Source organism: Kwoniella dendrophila, chromosome 5 (genome assembly GCF_036810415.1).
Source record: "Kwoniella dendrophila CBS 6074 chromosome 5, complete sequence".
In the NCBI taxonomy this organism is placed as follows: Eukaryota; Fungi; Basidiomycota; class Tremellomycetes; order Tremellales; family Cryptococcaceae; genus Kwoniella; species Kwoniella dendrophila.
The window spans coordinates 951,515-977,322 of record NC_089480.1 but is presented as its reverse complement, the minus strand read 5'-3'; the positions used below and the strand labels follow the sequence as shown (position 1 = coordinate 977,322).

Below are 25,808 nucleotides of genomic sequence, written 5' to 3'. Positions count from 1 at the left end.
ATACAACTGTTTTGACTTTATCTTGATTGACCATCTCCCATATTCACATCACAGCTTCGTATAGATACTCATCTAGGATAATTTTCAATTCTTTCGATATTGTCTTGGCAGTCTCATAATCAGTCTCACAACGTAACATTATATTATCTAATCTGTCCTGAGGCGAAACTCTTTTAAGCATTCCTTGAGATTCAAGTTGAGGTATCTTTCATGATGAATTGCAAAAGTAATCTGTCAATATACAATGCTCCATAAATCAAGATATGAGGAATCAGTCATCTCAGATGAAATATAGACTTACCAATCCCCAAACTTTAACACTCATAGCTAATTCATCAACATGATCATCCCATTTTTTTTCTCTTTCAACTTCTCTTTTCCTTTTACGTTCAACTTTTGCACTTTGTTGTGCTATACTAGGTAACCAATCGTCCTCTATTTCATTGTCCTCAGACGATGACCCCGAGCTTTCACCTCCAATGGTAGCCTGTAATTCTTCTGGTCTACTTGAATGTTCCGTATATAAAGATGAAAATAAACCTAATAATCGATCTAAAGTGAATGGTTTGGGACCTAATAACCTTTGTGGTACCTAAAGCAATTTCATAAATTGTCATATTAGCTTAAAGCAATTCACTTGATTGCTTCACAAATAAGGTATATAATAAGGAATACTCTGTACCCACCTTACCAATTCTAACTCTACCATAACCTGTTCTTCTCGTTCCACCACCTTTTTTCCTCTTACCATCAATTAAAGCACCTCTACCAAATAATCTTATATCTGATTTTGGTGGATTATAAGAAGCTGTATATCCAGCTACCAATAAAAATTTTTCTACTGTAGTTAATTCCATTGAAGGTGGTTTAGGTAATGATGATTTACCAAAATCAACTATTGATGATATGCCATCCATAGCAGTTGATTTAGGTAAAAAAGATTTAGTAAATTCATGTGAACCAATTAATCTAGGTAATAAATTTTCAATTGAAGAAGCTAAAGATAATGATGATTTTTGTTTTAAATCTGTTAATAACTTAATTGTAATTTCGATTTCTTCTGGATGTAATCCATTTCCAATTGGATAAGATTGATCTGCTAAATGTATCATTGATTTATGTGGAGGTAAACTGGAAGTATATATTGGCCATAATGATATTGATAAATAATGTAATTCTTCGATTTTAGGTTGACATATTGATAATACACTAGATAATATTAAATCTAAAAATCTTGGCCATAATGGATGTTTTGAACATGGTAGTAATTCTGATAGAATCTCTGAAAGTATAAAATCCAGAACATTAGTATGTTTCTCTGGCAGATATCGATACAGATGAAACGCATTAATTAGGTAAACTCATGAAACGTACCGTCTCTAGTCGGAGGTGGTAGATATACATGTACAGGCTCAGGTGCGTCACCCCTTATTGGCCTAATATGATCCCAAGGCATCGTAGAGCATAGAACAACAGATACCGGAACTTCAGTCTACAAATATAGAAAATTATTAGCTGTACAGCCCAAATAACAAACGTTTATTTTAAGCATGTCATCCATCTTCTTCGTTGCAGCATCACTGACTTACAAGTTCAGCCAAGCGAGTGATCAAACTCCAACCATTACCCAAAACCAATCTCAATCTCTCGGCCTTTGTTATCATGATGATTACACCTTCATCCGATGAAATTCCACCAATTTCTCCATTCTTTTCAATGCCATGGGCTACATTGGCAGTATTTCCATTAGACTTGGAAGATGTTTTAACTTTGCCTTTGCCTTTCCCTTGTGATTTGCTTATATAATTACTCCACCATAATCTGAATTTCTGCGAAAACCCATCAAAGGTTCGAATTTCTCTCTCATCTTCTCCTATATGGCTTTGACCTCCAGCGGTATATAGCTTGTTCATTATACCTGAAAGTAACAGTTTAGGTGTGTTGTATTCTATTGCATCTATCTTGATTATCACTTGAGAAGTAGTTGAGCTTGAACTTGAGCTTGTTGGTGTTGAAGGTATGATTGACGCGGAGGAATGGTGTGGATGATGTAAATAAACCAAAGATGGACATGGCGGATTGGCCAAGAGCGTTTCAAGTGTTAAATTCATTTTCCATGAGGACGATAACTTGATATAAAAGGATACTATCGATACCCAAAGATTGATAGCGCTGAGGGGACTGACTAGCTATTAGCTTAGATGACTAAGGTGAAAGAAAGATCAAAATACAGTGAATGGTCAAACGTCAAAATCAACAAAATCAGTCTCTTTGACGCGACTAACGCGGATGACCGAGACAAGACCGGGAAAAGCAAAGCACAGACATGGGATTTGTTGTTGTTATGTTTGTCTTCTTCTTCCTCTTATCCTTATCACATATACAGATATACACACTTTCAACTACAGCTTGATAGCCATTCTCATCCTGTAAGCGCTCTCCGACACGATCACTTCTTCACAGTCATAGCACCCGCAATAAGACAATCCAGAGAGAGGAGTTTACAAAGAGGACGATACCGCTTAAACTAGATAAATTCTCAATTCGACGATGCCTCATTACCCCCCTAGACCATCTCCCGGTATACGTCGTGTGATATGGAATCAACGGTAAGTCCTTTTGACGATAGCAATTTCACCGTATTCTGTTTGTGATGACGTTATAATAAGTCATGGATCATCCATGTTGCGTTATTGTTTTGAGGTCGTTTTCACTGATAATATGATCACCCTTCCAGGATGTGGCTTGAATCGACTTTCGCTATGAGTATGATGCAAACATGGGAAAAGGCTTTGATAGGTGAGTTGTGGTGTCTATATGTGCTTTTTGAAAGAAGTACTGCGATTTGTCTTGAAGGGCATGAGAGGGGCAAAGGGCGATAAAGGATGAAGGGTTATTTGGTTATATATTGTTACAAGAGAGTGGATTGGCTCAAACGTAATTACAAACCAAGATCTTAAGCTAATTCTACTTTGTTCTCTTGTATGTAGTAACGGTGTTAGCATTAGTAACACTCCTAGTTTGGTTTTCATTATACACTTATTTCCCATCACACGTTAAGTACTTGGCTAAAAGATGGTCATATTACGTATATGGAGATGAAACTGTTGAAGTTTCTGCACCTATAAAAGCTTGGATCAAATTACAACTGCAAAATTTATTAGGTGGTCTGAAAAATAATACTATAGGTGAAAAAGGCAAATTGGAATTATAGGTTTTAGTGTTTGATATTCGGAACAATGCTGGATAACCCAAAACCAGCCAATTATGATAGTTAGTTAAACGACTGGCAGATTCACGGCGTCTTATTTGCTTGTACACAGATATCGACATAAACATATTTGATTTTTTGGACTTATTATATGGACCATTTGAGAATATGGATTTATTATACTATATTATACACAAAAACTCTATAACCGAACTACTCTAGGGCATTGATTGACTAATGAAAAAAAAACAGTTTGCCCTAAAGATACGTTTCCCTATCTTCTGTTCAGACAAGCCAGCTGAAGATTTACAATTTGGAATTTGTATCTGAAGGTTGAGTACCTCCTTCTACAGCGGCGGATACACCAGCTCGAGCATGAACCCATTGTGCAATAGTCTTAGCTAGATTTTCGGGAGTAGGTGAAAGTTCATTATGGACTTCATGGTACATTCCCTAAACGAATGCGAAGGATGATGAGCATTGTTATCCGTTGCATTATTACTTGAAAGAGGCCCGTTATTCCCTTGAAAAATATTGGGGCACATCGCGATACACGGTAGATACTTACCTCGAAGATCTCCACTTTCTTATCTTTAGCTACAACATTCTCACCAAATCTTTTTGCAGTTTCAGGTGAACAGATATTGTCTTCACCACCATGATAGATGAGTAAAGGCAAGTCTACAGGCCAAGACTTCCATATCGCAGGAGTGTCTAATGATATACCACCATTGAGCATGTCTGCTACACCACGTAATGAGCCGGATTGTTCACAGAATGGGTCGGCTTTGCATTTTTCGTTTGTTTCGTTATTGTGTGAGAGATGCTGACCGGAAGATGGACCGAGGTAATCAGTATCTTTAAGCACGATATTCCGAATGCTGCAACAATTTTTTTTACAGACGAACTTACATTGTAATCCATAGGTGTTGGAATAAGCATATTACCTAAACCTAGTCCAGCAGCAAGGCTTCCTGCTTTTACCTGTGAGAAATCAAGGCAGCAGTGTGAGTAATGCGAAGGATCTATACCATTCTTCTAGAACTCACTTGAAGACCAGAAGCTGGTTTACTTTGTCTGATTAATGGGCCACCAGAAATGATACCACTGAGCAACTCAACGGATTCAGGTGAAGGTGGTGCTTGTGATCGAGTTGCAAAAGCCAAAACTTCTGCTCCTCCCTTTGTTTGTAACGATGTAAGTCAGCTCAACAGGTTCATCCTTCATATTCTTCTGGTACTTCCCATACATGACCATGAAGATTGAGGGGTAAAGGCAAAGTAAACCAGAGAAAAGGTACACATACCATACTGAACCCATATAAGAACAACTTCTTATTTAAAATTGTTGCTAATTGACTTTCTCTCTTTACAAACCATTCGATATCAGGGAAAACTTTTGCCCAACCGCCTGTACGCCTTTTTGTGTTTTTCTCTAATTTAACATGTTTACCTTCTTCTTTCCATTTTGACACTTGGGTTGAAGTGGAGCTTAAAGGTTCATATGAAGTTTTACCATGTCCTCTTTGATCAAATCCTGTAATATGTAATGAATATGGTGGTGAAGATAATTGATTGAAGAATGTGTCATATCGATTTATATGTTCAGCGAAACCTATCAACTCAAAAAGATAAACATAAATATTGTTAGTAATAGGTAACAGTACACGCAGAGCAATGTGCTATTTGATCAGATTATTCCCTGAACTCACCATGAACGAATAATATACATGCTTTAGGTTCTTCGTTTTTGGGAGCCCACTTTCATATGGAAACAAGTCAGGTATGATGTACTGTAATCTTCTTTACTCTCTTTACATCTTACTTACTCGTTTAGTGTAGAAAGGAGTATTCTCAGGTCCGAGCACCCATTCTTCGGTAACAACTACTTGATCAGAACTCATATTTGCTTGATCTTAGCAGTATAACCAGTCGAGTTAATGAGTCACGAAATAGTCAATAGAAATACAAACAGTGATAGCCCTTAACAACAACAAAAACAAAACAATTAGTGACGCAAGTCAACAATGAGAATTCCTTTAGCCGGCGGTCTGAAACACTTGAGCCGGTTGACCGAGGTACAGCATCAGCTTATGTTATTACCCCAAGTTCCTAAAGTGGCGAGAAAACGAGTGCAGAACAGTTCAAAACAACAGAGATGATGTTATGGATGTGCTCCATCATTGAGATGACAAAACAGACAAACAAACCACAAAAAGTTGGTGTCAACCCGGCTCTCCCTACGCTTTCCTACGTTTGTCCTATCCTCTGGTAGTATCAATGTCAAGATTAGTCGAATTGATCCGTTACCGGCCTATTCGCCAAATTCAGAGAAGAATTTGTAGAACTAACTTGATTACCGAGTAAGAGCCATTTGTAATTAAACACAAAATCATGAGATTTTGCTGGGACTCGAACACTGATGCTAGAGGAGACTTATAAACGTAATGATGGAGCGCTAAAGAGAGGAAATCCGTGAAAATAAACAAACACCTTCCCAAAAGCCATTACAGCATGTGGTTTAGCTGTATTTTGCCTTCATATAGTGAAGCGATATGATAAAACATGAATGCTGGGCTCCACATAAGATAGCACAGTTTGTTGTCATCGTTACTGATATCTTTAACAATTGTCGTGCTGGATTGTATAGATTACATATCGTTTCCTTTGTGACTGTCAGAAAGTATACGTTGAATCTTTGACATCCTCACTTGCATATACAAAAGCTCCAGTCTTCCATTGTTACCCACCAAAATCAGCTTTCAACGTTTTCACCATCATTTATCTATATCATCCGGTCAATTAACTTATCTTCCACAATCTATCGTTAATAATCTTTAGTTAATAAGCCAATATGCAATCACTCAATGCACTAGGTAACAGGCAGATAGCGAGTCTGAATGCAGATCTGAATAGGATGGAAAACGGTGAAGGCGGTCCTGGAATACAAGGTCAGTACATAGACATTCTTGTCAGTATATCTATCTACAAAGTCTAGCGACGTCGCTCTGGACTTTACCTTGAAAAGTGAATTGGATGATTTCAGACAAAATACCAGCATTCGATTATTTATCTCAATGGATCATACCCGAGGTAGCTGGTTATATGCTGATGTACTATTTGATGACAGGTCAGATAACGACGACTCTGGGAGCTTTATCTCGTCTGATAGATGATTACGACTCAATGGCTAGAAAAGAGATGGTTACAGCGGCAAGGGAGAAGGCAAATACGTATGTCTAGCTTTTAGATACTGAACGAAAGGTATAAAAAGCTGAGCGCTGAATATCAACCCAAACAGACGTGTAGCCAAGTTAAAGAATGAACATAAGGATTTGAAAGCTAGATTTGAAAGGGCGAAGAATGAAGGACAGCAGAGGGTAAGTGCGAAGGCGATTTTGCCTAAGCTTGCATATGAACATTATCGGTTCATGCGAATATCCCTTTGTGCAGATCTACGTGGAAACGAAGATTTCGTTCTGTGGCTTGAGCTGACATCCTTACTTCTTGACAACAGGACCGGAATGATCTGTTAGGATCATCTTCAACATCAGCTACACCATATTCACCATCTTTCCAGAATTCTAGTTCTGGTGTTTCACAAAGAAGATCATCAGCATATCCCGGAACTGGTAGTCCTTCGACACCTATACATGAATCACCATTTGGTAATAGTAATAATGCATCTTCTAGCTCGTATATGGATAGAGATAAAGAACCAAATATATGGAAACCCAATCATCCACAATCAACTGCAAGAGATGGTTTCGCATTAAGAGAACACAGTTTTTTGCAAGAAAGTGAAAATCATATAGATCAATATATTGCACAGGGTAGAGCTGTTTTGGAAAATTTAGTTGAACAAAGAGGTATATTAAAAGGGTCCAAAAGGAAACTTCTAGATGCAGCGAATACTTTGGGATTGAGTAGAGAAACTATTGGATGGGTTGAAAGGAGAACGTGAGTTATTGAGGCTTTTTAATGTGAATACCATACGCATAGTAGGAACAGTACTCAAATAGAAACGACGAGTCGAGTGAGATTCTAAAAGTAGTTTTGGTTTCGTTAACGAGCTGGAATTGGATCTTTGGAGATGGGCTCCATTGCAGGTTATGCTGACTGAATTTTCAACTTGACAGAAAGCAAGACGCTTGGATTTTCGGGGCTGGTGCAATATTCACTTTGTTTAGTTTTTGGGTGATTTGGCATTACTTAGGATAATACGTGCACTATAGGATCTGGATAATCGATATAGACTTATGGCTTCTTAGGTTACTAAGACATTTAGTCGTCAGTCAGAACGAGTAATGTTCAATTATACGAGATGATTCATTAGACGCAATTACCAAGATAATTCTGATCAAGAACGCCATGCATGACTATAAAGTCAAACATCTAAATCAAATTGCCTGTCGAGGTCTTCAATATATTGAAACCGAATGTATCATGCTTCAACCCTCTCAAACCTAATGGAGAGCTATTATCGATGTCGATGTTGATCAAACTCTCTTGACCTTGTTCATCTGCATGATCGTAACGAGAATGACTGTGACGTCAGCTTCAATAGTCATATAATGTATGAATAGATCATTTGTAAGAGTAAACTAATTATATAACTCACAAAAGCTTTGAGATGAGCTGTAACAGCTGGACTTTCTCTTTGTAATCTACCATCCAATTTAATCTTGGCATAAAGATTTTCTTTCAAAACCTCTCCAATTAACTCTGTAAATACAATTTCTTCATCTTCGGTCCAAGATTGTTTGGTATGTTTCTGGAAAATATCGAAAATCAATCAAAACCTCAGCAACCATAAAATCGACCTTGGTTGTAAGTATAAATTAATGTTGATTGACTATACTTACGGGTTTATTAGGTGTTTCTTCTTTAGGTGTAGTTTTAGCTTTTTTGGAATTTGGTGTGGAAGGTGGTGTTTTCTTGATTATGGGTTCCAAATCTGGGTCAGGTGATGATGTTGATGTTGATTCTCGTTTGACACCTGGCATATCGATTATGAGTTCTGATTTGTGTGTAGGTGAGGAAGTTTGCTATTTATTGCTGTTTTGTTCGGCTGTTAAGATTTACATAAAGGTGTTAGTAACGTGTTAACTGTAAGAAAAGATTGAGAAGGTGGGATAATGCTAGAATGACTGATACACCAGTGAACAAAATGATCTCTACTAGTAATACACGCCATCAAGAGGGGAAATGGAATATACTTAGCGACCATCAATTATCAAATTGAAATCGCCTAATTCGAAATTAAACAAATCTTCTTACAACTTATTTTTTAGACATGATCTGACCTCCTTTAGGTGAATAGTTGCTTCAACCAGTTAATTGATCGCCCGTCTCATCATCGAGCTATTAAAAAAACCACTCACCAAACCATCATCATACCAGACTGCACAAAATACGGAAAATGTAATTGCACTTCTCGTTATCACGAGTTACTCACGACCTCACAGAAACTCTCAAACAATGGTTTAATGGATTAATCACATGCATGATATCAAGATATAACCAAGATTTAATGACTATGAAACCATACTGTGAGCAATTGAGGTATAGTACTAATGAAAATCGTTTAATCCTCATCATCGTTCTTTTAATCTTTAATTTTTCGCTTTTTACCAGGTGATCCATTGTTATTAATCTTGTTTTTAGTTTTCATTTCTTTTAAAACTTCTTCAACCAATTTTTCACCTCCAGGAATAGTACAACATAAGCTTTTGAGAAGTTGTTGGATTTTTTTGTTAATTCTATCTCCACCATGTTCATTGACACCTTTTAATCCTGGTGTAGAGTAGAAAGTTGATCGATTAATTAACAGTGAATGTGCCATTTCCCGAAGAAGGATCAGCTGTGACAAGAGAAAAGATGCAATCAGCTCACAACAATTTCTAAGTATTCATCTAGCGGGGAGGGAACTATTCACTTACAGTGTGTTCATCATTCCAAGCTTCCTTCTTGCTAGTGACATTTGTAGGCATTCTGGGTTATCCTCAAAATTGACAATTAAACTTGGTTTGTGAAACAGTGTTTGGATATCTACGTTGTTAGCGGTGCTCAATATGATAATCGAGAAAGTGAATTTAGTGAGATGAATGTATGTACAGTATAATCGTTGCCCCCATTTGTACATTTGTACATCTGCGGCGGCAAGGGCGTATCCTGTCCGCTGTTACAGATGTCATCAGCTTAAAAATACCTTTAGATTAAAATTGATCCACTAAACATGAGAATGATTCTCAGTAAATATGATTCACACCTCCTTTGACTATATATCCAAATGAAACAAGGTTTGATGGTAATTTTTTGAGAAGTTTGTCACTTTAGGTTTTATCAAATTCAAGTAACACGGATTTTATTCTTTTTGATGTTTCCAGAAGGAACCTTCACCGCTGCAATGGTTTCAAAAACTCCTGTTTCGATAGAGATTTGCATAAGAGTTTTAGTAATAATTCTATCACACCCCCTCGACCTAAACATCTATCTTGTCCAATCACAGAATTTCTAGCTATAAAATACCGCCAATACATCGTTGAACAAGTTTACAAATCAACTCAGCCATCCAAGGCGAAGTGCCACCTAAACGAGAAAGATCCGAAGATTCTGAGCAAAATCTTAAACCTGTGACAAATGAAAAGAAGCAAAAGAACAGCAAGAAACCATCTTCACCAAGTAAAGTAAGTTCGTTACAACATCATTATATCTCAATTTTTCATCAACAGTATAAATGTCTGAGGATCGTTGTTGACACCACACATGTAAGAAACAGCAAATGTGGTAAATAAGCTGACGCTATTGTCTTCACAAAATAAATAGACAAAAACTTCTTGGTCGGAATCTGAAGAAACTAAATTTAGAGAAGGTATAAATGCGATTGTCAAGAAACATCTTTGGAATGAGTTGAAATTAGATCCTGGATTATCGAAGAGAGGTGCTAATGGTGTGTAACAACATTGGATAGCAATGGTAAGTATCAGATATATCATCTGAATAACTCATCCTGCTAACGAGTGGCTGTCAGCTAATTGCCTTCTAATCGATATTTTCAGTACAAAAAGATATAGACTTGCTCTATTGGTCTGTAATCACTTTCAATCACAATATCTCGCCTCATTTTGCAAGCTTAACAACATTCTTCGCCAATAATGTCGAAATTTCGACAAATTCTGCAAATATGCTTAATATCACCAACTGCTTTTCTCCGTATATCCAGGACATGATCAAATAATGCATACTATTTAATATCTCTTCATTTCGATTATAAGCATGCATATGTAAATTGTCTAAATGGCCAATGGTGTCCAGATTCACTGTTGATGTAAAATTGTGATTTTTTCAACTTATTCTTCATCTTCCTTCTCGTCCTCCTCATCTTCTTGTTCTACCTTTCTCTTCTTATTTTTAGGTGACTTCTTGGGAGAATTTTTCGGTGAAGGTGTGGTTTTGCTATTATTCTTATTCTTTGATACATTTTTAACTTCTTCTTCTACAATACCTTGCGAACCAGGATAGCTGTCGCACATTTTTTTGAGTATTTGTTGAATTTTCTTGTTTATTCTATCTCCACCATTATCCGATACACCTTGAAGAGAAGGTAATGAATAGATAGTTGATCGATTAATCAATGTTGTTTGAATGATGGCTCGGATGACTTCAGTCTAAAAATTTATAGTAAACATGCAAAAATCAGTTTAATCCCTCGAACCAATATTCAATGCTAAGAGTAGCAGTCATTCAAGTCGATGAAGTTGAGCATGTGGATTGATTGTACTGTATCTTACGGTATGATCATCATTCCAAGCTTCTTTTTCAAATTTAGGTGGCATAGTGATAAAGTTGCAGTTTTTCTTGTTGGGGATATCCTGTAGAATTCAATTTTCGGGTCATAACGTCAGCTTGATGTGTTTGGCATAGAGATATGATTATGATGAGGAAAGAGACGAATGGCATAAAGGACTGCACAACACTTACGTGATGTATATGAGATAAATGTCAGTGATAACACCAAGAAATTACTTTGATGAAGATCGTGTATGAGCTTAAACGTTATCAAAACCAGATAGAGATAATGAAATTTAGTAAAGAAAGACAAAACAAATTCCTCAACGTAGAAGATTAAAAAAAGAGAAAGAACGATGAAAAGATAGGCTGACTCCGATGTGTGATGAATTAATGAGGGTTAATTTGATATAGGTCCTTTGGCAGTAAGTGATCCAGGTACAAAGATTTGATTGATTAATCAGGCAATCCATCATAACAAATAAACACATGAATAACTGGGAGTATAAGTTCGATCTTGAAAATAGTTTGTTTGACCTTCTAGCTATGTTTTTAGTTTGGACAATATATTCAGTACGATGTTGACATTATTCTTGGTAATACTTAATCACAACAGACTATATAGAAATATTACACACAACCTGAATTGTTAGCGCACTGAAAAACCTCAAAACATCATGCCAGTCAAGCGAGAATACAAACATGAAGTATACTCAGCTTCAGAAGACGAATCAAAACCATCAGTAGAAAGGCACAAAAAAGCTAAAAAAACACCTTCTTCACCACGAAAAGTGAGTCATCAGGATTATATTCCACTTCAGTTTAGATAAAACGAACTGATATCAGCTGAAAGTGAACGTGAAGCTAAACACGTGTTTTCACCTTCCATAAATAGGAACGTAAATTATGGACGGAAGCAGAAGAAACCCAATTCAACGATGCGATAAACAACATCGTCAAAAAGAATATCTGGAGTGAAATCAAAACCAATTTTCCTGAATTATCCTCAAGTAGAAGTGCAGATGTATGCATCAATCATTGGATTGCTATGGTAAGTGAACTACTCATATCTAACTGTGCAGAATTGTGTTTGTATTACATAGCTATAAACACGATTTACCGCTCCATCTCATTTCATAAGTGATGAAGCTGCCGACATTTGTTTGCCTCCCTTCAAATTCAGTATAAGAAGTGGCAGAAATCATAGAACATCTACTCGTGATTTGTTCAATATGCTTGGTCTGATGCTTATGCATTGTAAACGAACTTGAATGCATTCGATGTGATTGATTAACGATAGCATGCTTGTCTCAGTTTACAAAATGTGTAGCATATGGTAACTTATCTCAAGCTTTACAGATTATTGTTTAATGGCTTTAACTATCTTCGTTTTCATCTTTAACTTTTCTTTTCTTTATTGCAGTTGCCTTTGCAACTTTTTTATCACCGTTGCCGCCGGAACTATGACCTGTACTAGTTAAATTTTTCATTTTTTCGTCAGCTACTGTTTTGATTCAGGATACAAGCTTGACTGATTGATTGGATTGAGCTGATTTTACGGGATTGCCTTTTCCGTAACATCCTTTGCTTTGATTGATGATTCTGAAACCTTCTTCAACGTTGTCAAGGTACAAACCAGGTACTTTTTACTCATTAGTGATGCATAATTCGTCAAAATAATCATTGTTCTGTGTGACTGGACGATGTTGATTGCATCTGTGACCTGTGATATTTCATCAAAAAAACGGTGATTTGGATCAAATGCAGTAAACCCATATCTCCACAAAACCATAATTTTTGGAGCAACGGTACTTCATCATCTTTCTAGCATACACACTGCAATACAGTTACAATACTCTTTTAAGCAAGCTAATGGAAATTATTCGCAATGTCACCTAAGCGAGAACGTTCTTCAGATTCCGATGAAAAGCCATCAACTTCAGGTTCTCCTAAGAAATCTCCTCGTAAGTGTTGATCATGCACATTCCTCATTGATCATCCACATCACGATGTTTTGTTTCCGGTGGCAATAACAACATTGAATCAACTTATATATACCAATGAATACATTTACACCGTATAGGAAAAGAAAGACAAGACTGGACACTTGAAGAAGAAACCAAATTCCTCACCATAATCGACGACATCGTTAAAGCTAATCTGTGGAGTATGGCCAAAGAACAACCTGAATTTTCTGGTAGGAAACATGGAGCAGTCATGTCTCATTGGAATGCCATGGCAAGTCTGATTTTCGTGTCTTGTCCACTTTACCAGGATCCCCAGCTTCTCCTGTCAAAAGTAAGACCTAAGAGTTAGGAGCTGACGTGAGATTTGCATTTTAGTTCAAAAAGATGAAAAAGATGTAAAATAAAAGAATTCGTTTTAGATTACAAACACCAAGCTGCACTCAAAGGCGTTCTCGAGACTCTCCCGTTTATTATACTGAGCTCGATTACTTCAAACCTTGTTACAGTCTGTATCATCATGCATATCGAGTCAAGCGAATTCATAATCGTCTACTTCAAATAAATACCTAGTCGTACAGTATTACTATAAGCTACAAGTCACATTTGAATCCTTCTCTCAGGTTCCTCGCCCTTCAATATTACCATCAAAAACTTTGCCGCATCCTTTGAATCTAGTATTTCTACATTAGCCTACTGCAGTTCTGTAACCGCCTCCTTTAGCCAAATCCCTTAATTCACCTTACCATTCCTGCCTTCCTTTGTCTTATATCGAAATCAGACGAGAAGTCGAAACACATTCTCAGTAGACAATCGCCTTAAATCTCGCCTTTATTTGTCTCATGCATTCGTCCCATCTTCTTTCCTTCTAGATGATAAATTGTCTGTCAAGAAGCATACAAGAGAGACAGAACCAAGAATAACTCGGACAACGCCACACCACATCTACAGTAGAATTATTGACCTCCACTTACCGCGTCCATCTTTGGATCCAAGCGTAAACAACCGGAAAACAGCGACATGTCAAGATCAAATACTGGTAACCAAGATACATCAAACTCTGCTACATCACCTATAGATACACCTACTGCATCAGCGCTCAACTCAAAATCGGAGTATACAAATCGTAAATCTGGCAGTGAAGCTGAAAATCAAAGTGAAAGCGGGAACGAAAGTGATATCTCTTCAACAGACGACAGGCCAAATTCTGCTGTTGCGGTAACAGCTCAAACCGGCAAAAGAAGGATTCGCAGAAGATCAACTTCACCTAGCAGATTACAAGATTCAGAATCAGACCTTAATACAAATGGATCTTTATCTGGACCAGAAGATACTACAGACGAGATTTCTACCGATACCAACGAATCAAGCGATAGTGACTTAGACGATTCGTCAACCGACAGTGAGGTTGGTGATAATAGTTATTCCGAGGCGGACGAGGATTCAAATAATTCGCCCTTTAGCAGCAAGCCGAAGGACGAGGGTCATAAAAACCCTATAGGACAAAAGGATAACAAAAAAGAGAAAGCAGCAGATTCGGTTGACACGGCAAGTAGTATCGCGGGATCAGTAAAACCTGAGAAACAAGCAAAGAAGGTGAATTTAGGAAAAAAAGGGAGCAAAACGGATAGAAGTAAACAGGTCGAAGTAGATAGTGAAGTTAAAGACATTTCAAGTGACAGTGACGGTGAGGAAAATAGCAGTGAGGAAAGAACAGATAGCGAAAACGAAGAAGAAAGCAAAGCAGGACCAGTTTCACCTATCATTGTTCACCGGAAAACAAGTGAAAGAAATTGGAAACACGAGATGGTCCGTTTGATATCCTTATGTGAGTTGACAAATTTAAAAGACATAGTATGTGCTGACATTAACTCTATTCATAGACCTTGTACCGGTCGTCTTGGCTATCCCAACGTCTCTCCTCCTATCACTGACAGTTCAACTCCTAACGCCATTATACAACTCTATTCCTCTTGGTCTTCATACCGAATCACTTTTTATCGGCTATACCATCGTTTTATCTTTGATATACTGGGCAGTCACTCTTTCATCTTCAGCAAAAAGTACAATATCAGCTAGAGTATGTTTCGGCTTAACTGCACTAAGTGGAGATATCGTAGCTGTCTATGGGAGAAGGATAGGTAGTTCTCTAGGAGGTTTATTAGGACCAGAATGGGGACCTTTAGCTACAAGAGCAATTTTGGGTGTTGGTGTAATTGGTGGTGTATCTGGATTTGCTTTACTTTGTTTTGTCAGTTGACTTGCTCATTTCAATGTGCGCGATTTTGACTGATCGATTTCCTATATAGGACCATATTTCCCCTGTCCTACCAGCAGCAAGGAGTACAGACAGACCAAGAAATTTCGGTTCAATACTGTATCGAGCTGCATTTTGTGTTTTCCACATATACACATTCGAAAGAATGTGGTCAAGATATCTATCCAGTAATGTATCTCTTCTCAATCGGGATCCAGAGAAAACTGTAAGTCAGTCGGATCGCACTGAAAATCTCAATAAGCTGATCAACCTAGATTTCATGATAGATCCTTTTCATTTCCCTTCTTCTAACAGCTCTTTCACTACTGCTCCAGTCAAGTTCATCGACTACTCCTTTCCCAACAAAAGTGAATACACTGATAACAAAGTCATTAAAACTTTCAGATAAACAAGCTAAAAAGACAGCCAAAGTGACTAAAATTTTACCGCGTCAAGCATTTCCTTTGTTACTTCTACTACGTATACCACTGTTGATTTTAGCATTAAGGCAACAAATTTTCCTAAGACCACCATTAGATAAATCATATATAACTTCAGATGGAGAGTTGAAAATAATTAGTTCAAGAAAAAGTTTAACAGGTCAGATTGTTGTTGCAGAAAATCTAAAAGATGGTTATAGATTTTTAAGATGTGATCATTCTATTTTAGGTGGTAGATGGATAAGAGAAGTTAATGATAATTCAATAAAAGGCGGTAAAAGAACTGATATGGGTGATTCGTAAGCTATGATAAGTGCTTTGACTACTATCATCAAGCTAATAATAGCTGCATAGCATCTTCGCTGTTTTTAACTTGCAGGAAATAGGTGTTTTAGCTCATCGATCAGATCCATCAGAATCACTGATTAGAACACTTCAGCTGACAACAGAATTAGAAGTTGATCTTGAAGGCGATATAGATAATGAGGAAAGCAAAGATCCGGAAAGAGCGTTGATCATGTAAGCCATATTGTCTATCAATCAATTGATTGTTCAAAGCTGATAAACATATGTAGTGGTCTAGGAGCTGGTGTGGCCGCTTCGACTTTTGCCAGAAGAGGAATGAATGTTGATATTGTCGGTAGGTTCTGTCTGATCTTCTTCATTGAAATCAAATCTTGATCGCCTCCACTGATCCTTAATTTGCAGAGATTGATCCTGTTGTATACATGGCAGCGAATGATCATTTCGGATTATCAAGTCATCAATTCGTTTCAACCAACATAATTGATGGAGCCAATTTCGTAAATCAATTAGCTACCATGAAGGCAGATAATGAAACTGATCAAGAAAGTATACCGATATGGGATTATGTTATTCAAGACTGTTTCACAGGAGGTAGTGTACCTGGTCAGATGTTTACCAAAGAATTTTGGGAAGAATTAGGAGAAGTCGTTAAAGATGATGGTATAATCACAATGGTAAGCTGTGTCAAGGATCGTATTCCGCTTGAAGACCAAACGATGACAGTTACTGATATTGATATATGATGAATGTAGAATTTCGTTGGTATATTGACTAGCAAAGCATCTAAAGCGGTTCTGGTAACTTTGACTTCAGTCTTTCCTCAATGTAGAGCATTCAGTGATGCGTTTGATGTTAATCAAGCACCTGATGAAATAGTCAATATGGTAAGCTGATAGTTGCAACTAGCTCATCAGCAAGAAAACAGCTAACTTGGTTCTATGCTTTTCAGGTTGTACTATGTACGGTAAGTCATGACACAAGTGATTATTCAACGCTTAACGACAACATATTGAGCTGACGGATACGGAACACTTATTTAGAAAACATATTCACCTTTATTAACATTCAAACGACCGACAGCATTTGATGGATTGAGATCGCCATTAAGATCGCATATTTATTCAACATTTCATCAAAATGAAATACAATTAGATTCGATTATATCTGATGAAGATTATGAAAATCCTGAATTTCACCTATCAAGATATAATGGTAACGGAGATAACTTGAATAAATGGCAAATCGAAACTAGTTTAGCTACCTGGAGAGCCATGCAAAATAGTAAGTTTCGATTTCCATCAGATCGAGATATCTCTTGTTCTCAATATTTTCAGTCTTCTTGAATCTTACGTGGTCCCCGACGTCAGGTTCATTGCTGACTGTGGATCATTTTCAGTTCTCACGCCTCAGATGTGGCTGGCTTGGTAATCTTAAAGGGGTGATCCAAAGTGGAAGGATATTATATACAATAGAAAATGCATTATTCTGCATTATTCACATATTACAGAACGGAAATTACAACATAATTTTCTGGAGTCATTGGGAATCGTATACTGGAAATACAAGAAACTATACATTTACGGGAGTTGATTGTACTAGAGATTCGTTAAAAGTTGTGAAACATAATCCATCCCCATTCGCCATCTGCTACTAATCTTTATATATCAAAACCGAACAAATGCCACCGCTTTTCTCATCTTCTTCAACGATCAATCCATCGAATCCAATTAATTCTGTACAGCAATCGTATGGTCAGCGAAGTGCCCAACAACTCTATTCTCAATTAGAGATGCGACCTGAACTCACTACTTGGACTCAAGTTTGAAATACCATCTAAACCACCTTCAACCAATCTATCAAGCATCATAGCATCGTTATGATCCTCCTTGCTACTCTCGGTTGATTTAACGTTCTTCTTTGTCTGATCACTGTGTACCTCTTCATTTTTAGTAGTTTCCGATTCTGAAATGACAACATTGCTGGATGAACCATTTCGTTTCTTCTTCTTTCCATTACCACTACCACTGCTACCATTGATACCAGTCTTCTCTTTATCTGAAATAGCAGGTGAAGGTGTTTTAGGTTGTTCAGGTACAGTTAATCTAATTTCATCTATATATTGTTGTGAAGAGTCACTAGATGAAAAATGTGTCCGAAAAGCATTCGAGGAAGAAGTCAAGTTTAATTGTCCTGATGAGGAAGGTATCAACCATGGACATCTAGCGTATCTTTGGAATGATGGTGTTCCGGGCTACAATTGACGAAAAAGCTTCTACAGTTAGTTCAGTGAATTCTTGTTATTATACGAGCTGTTCAACCGACTCGTTTCCCGTGGATCATTTATAGGTAGGATAATGTTCATATGTTCCTGTTTCTAAGTTGATCACTACTCACTATATTCGAATGACATAAGATCTTGATCACGAAACCATCTTTCGAGATCAAGAAATCCAGTCCATACTGAAAGTAGTTCCAGAAGCCTAAAAGATTCATGTGTCAGGTTTGAGCTCAATGAAAAGTATCAGCGAATCTAGCGTAGTATTGAGATACAAGAACTTACAGGCCCCATCAGTGCTTGCCTTACTACCACCCCACATCTTCTCTAACCTATCGTCTTCTTTCCAGAACTTTCTTAGGGGTGAACCTAGATCTAACATCAAGTCCTGTGATGTTGTTTCACCTATAATTATAGGTAATACATTATCTTCGTCTAAGGCTAGTGTAATACCTTTACTTGGCTAAGATGAGCAAATCTCATCGCCGAATCAGCATAACTGATTTCACAAACTCATAGAATTGACTCGGGTTTGAGCTCGACTTACCTGTATAACGCAAGATATCAGTTTAGGCTGTAATTCTTCATCTTGTCTAGGTTGAATTGTAATGTTATTAACTATATCTTCTCTTGGACCAAAGCTATCTGTATCTCCCAGACTAGTTGAAGGATTTAAATTAAAAGTTATACCTGGAAAATCCAATTTATCACCTGATTTAGAAATAAATGTAGGTCCCATCAATCTGCCTACTCTAGCTCTAGTCAAAGGCATATGAGTTGAACTCAGAACTTGTGTCTCATAAGTTAATTCTAAGTTTGTTGATCTTGATCCTGAATGCGGGATTGATATTGATATTATGGATAGTATCTGATATAATGGTGATGGAGGGAAATATAATGTTAGATGTGGTAAATGTATCACGACAGCTGATTTATTTGGTGACTAGATAGTACATACATATTGTTAGTGTCTTCCTTGATAAGTAAGATTGTCATGAGCAGAGAATCTTATAGATCATCTATAGAGCTACCAATCATGTATGAAAGGTGTAATTTACCTCTTCGTCCCATAACACCTCGACTTTAGGATACTCCGTCTTATGTGTCCGTATAAGCTCGAGAACATGCCACAGATTATCGCCTATAACACAAGGACAACGTCAGTCTACAGCATAAGTATTCCTTTCGTCATTTTGAGCATTTGTACAAAGCTGGTTGATCTAGAGATATGGGGTTGAGAGTAACTACTTTCTCGACTATCCCATAAGAAGTGAAGGCAGTTACTAAACTCACCGAGCTGAAATATTCCGACTCCTTCGCCTGGAACGACATCATATGTAGGAGTCAACCCGACTGCTCTAGTACCTTGTGTTCCTACATTGATCATCTTCGTTTGCGGTATTGATACTGTACACGGAAAGACACAAAAAATAGATGTAAGAATGCAAGTTCAAGACAAAGGGTCAATGCTACCATCTACGTTCCATCTGTCTGTCCATCAGGTGTCAACAAATCTTACGTCATAGTATCACCTGGTTTTAACCTCAACTTGCCACCCAATTCAATGTTTTTTTTCCACTTGCTATCTTATCGTTATCTATTTTTATCAATCCCTCTCACCTCTAATATACATTGACCTGTGAATAGAAAAAGTATCTTTAGAATAGATACTATTGCTTGGTCATGGCTGACTCACAGGATGTACCTTTATCATCCACAATAAGTAAACCACCTGAAAATACACAGCGGTATTCAGTGGGAACAACTACAAAATCCCCTCAAGAAGATATAGATGCAATCTCAAATTCTTTATCAGCTAGAAGAAGATTGTCATTAAGAACTATACTACACTCTTACAAGAGTCAGAACACACTGAACAAAGGCAAGTCAAGAGCTAACGAAGAAGCTGTTGTGGAGGATGAAGAAGATATATCAGCAGAAGAGGAAGCAGAAGAAGAAGAAATTACTGAAGAAACGCAAAGAATCAATACAGAAGATTTGAAGAAGTATGAAGAATATAAAGGCGAACGTATAAATATCCAAAAAAACACACCTCAAGGTATACTGAAAAATCATATTAATGTCGAAGATGAGATTCAGATTGATTATGAAAAAGAATACGTTTGGGATGGTAAGTTTTCTCTAGCATTGCGCTATCTACGGTTTGATGTTGATTTCACCGTTAAAACCTATGCAGTACTCTTCGAGAATCAGCGGGGGTAAGTCTTAATTAATCAAGCAGCTAATGGCACAAGATTTAACAAGAAGAAGAAGATTGCTGACACTGTATAATATTGACACTCAAACAGTATATGGATATTTGGAAAAGGATATTTCTCTTCAAGCAGTTTACTACCAGCTGATCCTTCAGCATTTACAAGACCATCAAATAATATACCTTCAGCTTCTTCATTAAGTAAGAAGAAATCCAAGTTCAACTCCGGCGCTCAGACAAGCCTTGATAGTGGTGCTAGTTCCGGAATCGGATCTGGTGAATCTTCTTCTAATCCAACTCCAACTACAACAACTGGAAATAAAGGTAAATCAGAGCGAAGTAAGAGGTCGAACAAAACATCATATACTTTAGAATCGTATCAACCACCTTTACCTGAGTGGCAATATATAACGCCGTGGATGATAAATATGCGTACTGGTACAGATGAACTAGGTTGGAGATATAATGCATGGTTCAAGAAGAAAGGCTGGTCAAGTCATTCAGGTAATTTAGGCTGGTGGGGTTGGGTAAGAAGAAGAGAATGGATCAGATTAAGATCAATAGGTACAGATCCGAATCAAATTGGTGGTCAAAAGCCTAATGAACTGATCACCAAAGAATTAGAAGAAAGAGAAAAATTGGAGAAGAAAGGTGATAGACTGAAAGATGTTTTAACGGCTAAAGACGATGTAAAACAAAACGTCTTAGAAATTCTCACTGTAATGGGTAAAATTAGTTTAGATAGACAAAGATTAGAATTATGGAAGAAGTGGTTGGAACATGAAAACAAAACAAACAATCGAAATGGTATATATTGGACAAGATTAGAACAGATATGCAATGACGAGCAGGCTGTAAGCTGGAATTTTTGTGTTTTATACATGTATATCGCTGATTTACTTCAATAATTGTTTTTCTAGCTTAATGATTTGCGTAAACAATTCACTTATCCGACATCGTCATTTCCACTATTCTTGAATGTACTATCGTCTTACTCATTCAATCTACCTGATATATTTAGGAATCAGTCATCACAGTCTCAGCCGGATTCGGCTGGATCATCGAATTCTAGTTCTAAAGAATCATTAAAACCATCTACACCAAAATCTAACGGATCCAATGGAGAAGACCTTGACCTTGATCCTAATCCTAACTTTGTTCCTTCTCAGCCTTCTCAGTCAAATAAACTCTAAGTTTCTCTAAAGCTCTATATCTATGTGAAATTTTATTTTTATCTTCACTTGTCATTTCAGCATATGTCTTATCTCCAGAATTTTCAATAGGTTGAAAAATTGGATCCCAACCGAAATTTTTGGGTCCCCTTGCTTCAACTATATTACCTTCTGTTTTACCTTCAAATAAAATTGGCTCTTGACCTGGTCCAGCACTATAAGCAAATGTACATAATGCAGTCGCTTTTGTGTTTGAAAATCCTTTCAACATTTTATTTAGTCCTATTTCAATGATATAATACCATACACATTATTAGCTAAATTCCTTTTGTAGGCATATCAAATCATAGTATAAGTATTCTGTTTGTTGTATAATCCAGTTTATATATCATAGTAGTCATCACAATAATGCATTAAATGTACCCGAAGAAAACTTACCTTCATGTCCTAAATTACCTAAAAAATCTTTGATATAAGGTCCAGGTAAACCATTTAAAGCTTCAAAACATAATGCTGTATCCTCCGTTACACATGCTGTACCAAGCTATACAACCAAATATCGATGTCAATATCCTTTCTCACATAATATCATGATTTGCTCATGACACTTAATCCTACCTTGTCGGCAGCAGCTTTGACTTTTGCAATAGCTACTTCTTGGGTTGTACCTTGAACTTCGGGTACTGTTAAACTTGACTTCATCAGAACAGATCCCTTCTATACGTTCTTCACCTCGACTATAAGTATGAAAGGAGAAGAAAGGGGTTAAAGACATACCTTCAACAGATTGTGAAGTAACTGAAACACCACTTCCACCGGCAGCTAAGATAGCTTGAACTTCTTTGAGTTTATTAGCGTTTCCAGTAACGAATACTAGTTGAAATGATCGATAATTTTGTCTTTCAGCTCGAAATCCTTTCTTTCTTCATATCACTAGAGTTGTACTTTGGGCAGTAATGATTTGATGATCGAGACATACCGAATGAAGTCATTTTGATGCTTGTCTGCACTTAAATAGAGAAGATTAGAAATACAAGTTTGATTCGACATATTTCGGGAAATCACTATTCAACTTTAGACATCCTCCACTTCTGTGCTTATGTCTTCGTAAAAGGGCCAACGGAATCAAATTCTCATAGCTATAAAAAGCTGTAAATTATTGCAGAGAATCGCCTTTTTTGTAATGAGATACAGCTGTTATGCTTCGAGGAAACAGCATGATGAATATGATACAAAGACTAGGGATATGCAACATTCTACAGAAAGACAATTGTTATTATATATAGAACATTACGAAAGATCTCCTAAACCCTCTAAAAATTTCTGATAATCATCATCTCCTGTCCCTGCACCTTGTGAAGTGATGTTTTGGCTTTGTAGACCGGTCTTTGGTCTATCTCCTAAAACGCCTTGTAATTTACCCATCAAACCACCCGAAAGGTCGTTTGTACTTCTTTTACGTTCATCTCCCTCATCATCAATTTCACCTGAACCTGGTGCAGCATTTATGATACCTGTTCCACCTGGTCCTTTCCTTTTTTTAACTCCTCTTGGTACAAATACAGTCGCTTCTTTCCTTAAATCCCTCAGAACTGGTGCTGCTGATATGGTTCCTATCTCCGATCCACTATTTGCACTTCCAGTTTCAATCTTCACTGTAGTAGTGTTTGGTCCCGATGGACGCGCCGAGGTTTCACCAGAAGAAGAAGAAGGACGAACGGGCAGAGCGTGAGATTGTATTTTATGACCTTGATAAGTTTGCGTTGGTGCATCACTCAAAGGATCCTGTATCATCTGCGGAGGTCTATTATGTGGTATATGTCTTGAAGGAGGTGGTCTTGATTGGTAATTACTTGGTCCAGCACCATAAAATCCTTGTTGAGGATAAGAATGTGCATGTAATGGGACGGCAACGGGTCTGGGTAACGGTGGCCTGAATCCAGGCATTCCAGGTATGTTTGGATCATTGAATCCCATTCTCATCGGTGGTGGTAATGGTGCGGCTGAAGGGGGTTTAGGTGGTGGTGGACCTTCAGGTAGTGGTATATCATCTGAATCATCTGAATCTCCATCTGAATCTTCTGCTTCATTTGCACTACCGGTGGGTGGTGGACCTTCAGGCATAATTATATCATCGTCATCGTCGTCTTCGTCCTCGTCCTCGTCATCTTCGGATTCTTCTTCACTCTGTATTTCAGGTGCTATTAGTATGAATACAGTATCAGCTAACCAATATTTCTAACATAGTTCAGCAGTCCACGTGAATTTCAGCAAATATAGATATCCTAACTCACTCCTTTCTTTATATGGCATACCGGGAGGAGGTACACCGAATGGATTATATATCGCGTCATAGTAAATCGATTTTTTCGGATCTCTTAATTTACCACTTTCATCATATAAATGTTTTTGAGCTTCTTCTTTTAGATTTCTATTTTCACCTTCTTTTGATTTTCTGATACCATAAACACGATCATGAGCATCAGGATTTTCTTTCACATAAGCTTCTTTAGTTTTCTTAACATATGCTAATTCGGCCTCTAATTCTGTTAATCTTGTTTTGGATGTTGCGTCAGCTATTTCAGTATATTGCTGTATCAGCTAGTTGGAATGGACCAGACGAAACTAAAATGAGCGACAGAGCTATTAGATGAGTTAAACATACTCTGAGTTTTCAGATATCTGATGTCGGCTTCTAATTCCCTTGTATCTCGTTTAACAGTTTGAGCTTCTCTAACCTTCTTTCTTTCGTCTTTATTCTATATAATTATCAACTATCAGCTGCCATTTGATAAGACGTTGATATACGCTCTAGCTGAGTACGACATACCTTTTTCAATTCTTTGGCTCTTTGAGCCTTTCCTGTAATTGGATCATTGTCGTTAGTGGTTAATCCGCGATTCACTATTTTGCCAAATATGGATGAAGAAGAATGACTAGGTGGACTTACGGAAAGCATCAGCGGGATTACTACTTTTTTTCGCCATTCTGCTTTTTGTTTTGCTTTCCCCTTAATCCTGGAATTGGCTAGTCTCCTTATGCTACTAATGCCTGTATTTGAAGACATCAAAAGAGAGAAAGTCAAAACAAATGAAGAGAAAAACAATATCAAAAAGCAGTCTTGTACGTTGAATCGCTAGACCACCTCCACATCTTGTTTAGGTTACCCATTTAGTGTGATAGTGCGTCACTGCGTTGATGACAACAGCATCCACAATAGCAACAACACCTGTTTGGATGATATCGTATCGTACTTCAGCAACTTGATAGAATATCTCACTAAAAACATCTGATAATACTCCTTATATATCTATCTAGTTATCTCAAGTCTCTCTTAGTTACTCCAACATGTCAGAATACGCTTTTCGAAAAATCAACATAGATGCACTTGAGGAAGAAGTTTTACTTCCTTCGGATTTATATGATCCAGATCCAAGAGGTCCAGATGGAGTATTGAGTGATGCTCAAAGGAAATCAGGTGAAGTAAGGAACTTAGTATCAAAGTGAGTTGAATAAAACCCTTCTTCGAAATGCTATCATTGAACGCGAAAATTTTGATAATAGAGGTGATATACCTGGTGCTTTAAATGCAATTTTATCGGAACCTCCTTATGGTGAAGGTGTTGATCAAGCTAAAGTAAGTTTATATCTTGGATAAATCGGATAATACCCAAGCTGCTTGTGTGTGATCCTAATCAATCAAGTGTCCAATCAGGATCTCACAACATCATCATTACTTTTAATACTTAATTCAACTAGAGCCGCTGAAATACCGGGCATATTGAAAGCTTTAGATCAAGAACAACAAGATCATTTAATGGCATATATTTACAAGGTAAACTTCAATACCATCAAAAGATACACGTTATACGTGTACGCATGGGACAATGTTTAGCTGACATGGGATTGTTTTAACCTTTATTAAGGGTATGGCTGCTATAGGTCAAGGATCAGATGTATCAGGTTCTGTATTGTTAAACTGGCACGCTCAGGTGAGTATTGTCTGTCTACTTACTTGATATTGAACACTTCTCTAAGGCATAGCGACGATATTGATCTGTACCATTCACCTCCTGTGTAGCTTACCGAAGTAGCAGGGGTAGGTTGTATAGTTAGAGTTATGACTGATAGACGAACCCTGTAAGGAACGATTTGCACATTGGATCTTCACGATGTAT

General features: G+C 37.3%; 16 protein-coding genes across 16 annotated transcripts; 8 read left to right on the top strand and 8 right to left on the bottom strand.

Moving 5' to 3' along the window:
- Positions 1–43: 43 nt before the first annotated feature.
- On the bottom strand, positions 44–2,111 carry L201_004204 (uncharacterized protein; the record flags this gene model as incomplete). Its single annotated transcript, XM_066219949.1, has 5 exons — positions 44–205; positions 302–592; positions 687–1,282; positions 1,375–1,492; positions 1,590–2,111. The coding sequence occupies 5 exons, from the start codon at positions 2,109–2,111 to the stop codon at positions 44–46; spliced, it is 1,689 nt and encodes a 562-aa protein (XP_066076046.1).
- A 439-nt stretch (positions 2,112–2,550) lies between these two features.
- Positions 2,551–3,214, top strand: L201_004203 (uncharacterized protein; the record flags this gene model as incomplete). Its single annotated transcript, XM_066219948.1, has 3 exons — positions 2,551–2,609; positions 2,738–2,799; positions 2,991–3,214. 3 exons carry the CDS (start codon positions 2,551–2,553, stop codon positions 3,212–3,214), a joined length of 345 nt encoding a protein of 114 aa, XP_066076045.1.
- A 303-nt stretch (positions 3,215–3,517) lies between these two features.
- Positions 3,518–5,114, bottom strand: L201_004202 (uncharacterized protein; the record flags this gene model as incomplete). The annotated part of the gene is made up of 7 exons (XM_066219947.1): positions 3,518–3,664; positions 3,780–4,037; positions 4,124–4,195; positions 4,261–4,392; positions 4,518–4,825; positions 4,923–4,971; positions 5,040–5,114. The coding sequence occupies 7 exons, from the start codon at positions 5,112–5,114 to the stop codon at positions 3,518–3,520; spliced, it is 1,041 nt and encodes a 346-aa protein (XP_066076044.1).
- Positions 5,115–6,064: 950 nt separating this feature from the next.
- Positions 6,065–7,174, top strand: L201_004201 (uncharacterized protein; the record flags this gene model as incomplete). The annotated part of the gene is made up of 4 exons (XM_066219946.1): positions 6,065–6,161; positions 6,341–6,443; positions 6,512–6,590; positions 6,728–7,174. 4 exons carry the CDS (start codon positions 6,065–6,067, stop codon positions 7,172–7,174), a joined length of 726 nt encoding a protein of 241 aa, XP_066076043.1.
- A 535-nt stretch (positions 7,175–7,709) lies between these two features.
- Positions 7,710–8,216, bottom strand: L201_004200 (uncharacterized protein; the record flags this gene model as incomplete). The annotated part of the gene is made up of 3 exons (XM_066219945.1): positions 7,710–7,733; positions 7,832–7,984; positions 8,076–8,216. The coding sequence occupies 3 exons, from the start codon at positions 8,214–8,216 to the stop codon at positions 7,710–7,712; spliced, it is 318 nt and encodes a 105-aa protein (XP_066076042.1).
- Positions 8,217–8,818: 602 nt separating this feature from the next.
- On the bottom strand, positions 8,819–9,203 carry L201_004199 (uncharacterized protein; the record flags this gene model as incomplete). Its single annotated transcript, XM_066219944.1, has 2 exons — positions 8,819–9,073; positions 9,153–9,203. 2 exons carry the CDS (start codon positions 9,201–9,203, stop codon positions 8,819–8,821), a joined length of 306 nt encoding a protein of 101 aa, XP_066076041.1.
- Positions 9,204–9,448: 245 nt separating this feature from the next.
- Positions 9,449–10,170, top strand: L201_004198 (uncharacterized protein; the record flags this gene model as incomplete). The annotated part of the gene is made up of 3 exons (XM_066219943.1): positions 9,449–9,464; positions 9,781–9,899; positions 10,039–10,170. 3 exons carry the CDS (start codon positions 9,449–9,451, stop codon positions 10,168–10,170), a joined length of 267 nt encoding a protein of 88 aa, XP_066076040.1.
- Positions 10,171–10,562: 392 nt separating this feature from the next.
- L201_004197 (uncharacterized protein) lies at positions 10,563–11,048 on the bottom strand (the record flags this gene model as incomplete). Its single annotated transcript, XM_066219942.1, has 2 exons — positions 10,563–10,880; positions 11,004–11,048. 2 exons carry the CDS (start codon positions 11,046–11,048, stop codon positions 10,563–10,565), a joined length of 363 nt encoding a protein of 120 aa, XP_066076039.1.
- A 630-nt stretch (positions 11,049–11,678) lies between these two features.
- Positions 11,679–12,208, top strand: L201_004196 (uncharacterized protein; the record flags this gene model as incomplete). Its single annotated transcript, XM_066219941.1, has 3 exons — positions 11,679–11,792; positions 11,897–12,052; positions 12,185–12,208. 3 exons carry the CDS (start codon positions 11,679–11,681, stop codon positions 12,206–12,208), a joined length of 294 nt encoding a protein of 97 aa, XP_066076038.1.
- A 681-nt stretch (positions 12,209–12,889) lies between these two features.
- Positions 12,890–13,317, top strand: L201_004195 (uncharacterized protein; the record flags this gene model as incomplete). Its single annotated transcript, XM_066219940.1, has 2 exons — positions 12,890–12,965; positions 13,085–13,317. The coding sequence occupies 2 exons, from the start codon at positions 12,890–12,892 to the stop codon at positions 13,315–13,317; spliced, it is 309 nt and encodes a 102-aa protein (XP_066076037.1).
- A 668-nt stretch (positions 13,318–13,985) lies between these two features.
- Positions 13,986–17,396, top strand: L201_004194 (uncharacterized protein; the record flags this gene model as incomplete). The annotated part of the gene is made up of 11 exons (XM_066219939.1): positions 13,986–14,793; positions 14,849–15,216; positions 15,275–15,448; positions 15,510–15,961; positions 16,017–16,181; positions 16,238–16,302; positions 16,371–16,642; positions 16,721–16,852; positions 16,918–16,932; positions 17,009–17,249; positions 17,365–17,396. 11 exons carry the CDS (start codon positions 13,986–13,988, stop codon positions 17,394–17,396), a joined length of 2,724 nt encoding a protein of 907 aa, XP_066076036.1.
- Positions 17,397–17,618: 222 nt separating this feature from the next.
- On the bottom strand, positions 17,619–19,630 carry L201_004193 (uncharacterized protein; the record flags this gene model as incomplete). The annotated part of the gene is made up of 7 exons (XM_066219938.1): positions 17,619–17,701; positions 17,775–18,219; positions 18,363–18,448; positions 18,529–18,706; positions 18,791–19,186; positions 19,302–19,384; positions 19,537–19,630. The coding sequence occupies 7 exons, from the start codon at positions 19,628–19,630 to the stop codon at positions 17,619–17,621; spliced, it is 1,365 nt and encodes a 454-aa protein (XP_066076035.1).
- Positions 19,631–19,926: 296 nt separating this feature from the next.
- Positions 19,927–21,530, top strand: L201_004192 (uncharacterized protein; the record flags this gene model as incomplete). Its single annotated transcript, XM_066219937.1, has 4 exons — positions 19,927–20,374; positions 20,441–20,462; positions 20,553–21,312; positions 21,480–21,530. 4 exons carry the CDS (start codon positions 19,927–19,929, stop codon positions 21,528–21,530), a joined length of 1,281 nt encoding a protein of 426 aa, XP_066076034.1.
- Positions 21,531–21,607: 77 nt separating this feature from the next.
- L201_004191 (inosine triphosphate pyrophosphatase) lies at positions 21,608–22,622 on the bottom strand (the record flags this gene model as incomplete). The annotated part of the gene is made up of 5 exons (XM_066219936.1): positions 21,608–21,912; positions 22,069–22,174; positions 22,249–22,313; positions 22,408–22,503; positions 22,610–22,622. 5 exons carry the CDS (start codon positions 22,620–22,622, stop codon positions 21,608–21,610), a joined length of 585 nt encoding a protein of 194 aa, XP_066076033.1.
- Positions 22,623–22,920: 298 nt separating this feature from the next.
- Positions 22,921–24,617, bottom strand: L201_004190 (uncharacterized protein; the record flags this gene model as incomplete). Its single annotated transcript, XM_066219935.1, has 5 exons — positions 22,921–23,831; positions 23,925–24,206; positions 24,296–24,389; positions 24,461–24,492; positions 24,581–24,617. The coding sequence occupies 5 exons, from the start codon at positions 24,615–24,617 to the stop codon at positions 22,921–22,923; spliced, it is 1,356 nt and encodes a 451-aa protein (XP_066076032.1).
- Positions 24,618–24,978: 361 nt separating this feature from the next.
- On the top strand, positions 24,979–25,774 carry L201_004189 (uncharacterized protein; the record flags this gene model as incomplete). Its single annotated transcript, XM_066219934.1, has 5 exons — positions 24,979–25,133; positions 25,195–25,267; positions 25,346–25,465; positions 25,557–25,622; positions 25,712–25,774. The coding sequence occupies 5 exons, from the start codon at positions 24,979–24,981 to the stop codon at positions 25,772–25,774; spliced, it is 477 nt and encodes a 158-aa protein (XP_066076031.1).
- Between the last annotated feature and the right edge of the window lie 34 nt (positions 25,775–25,808).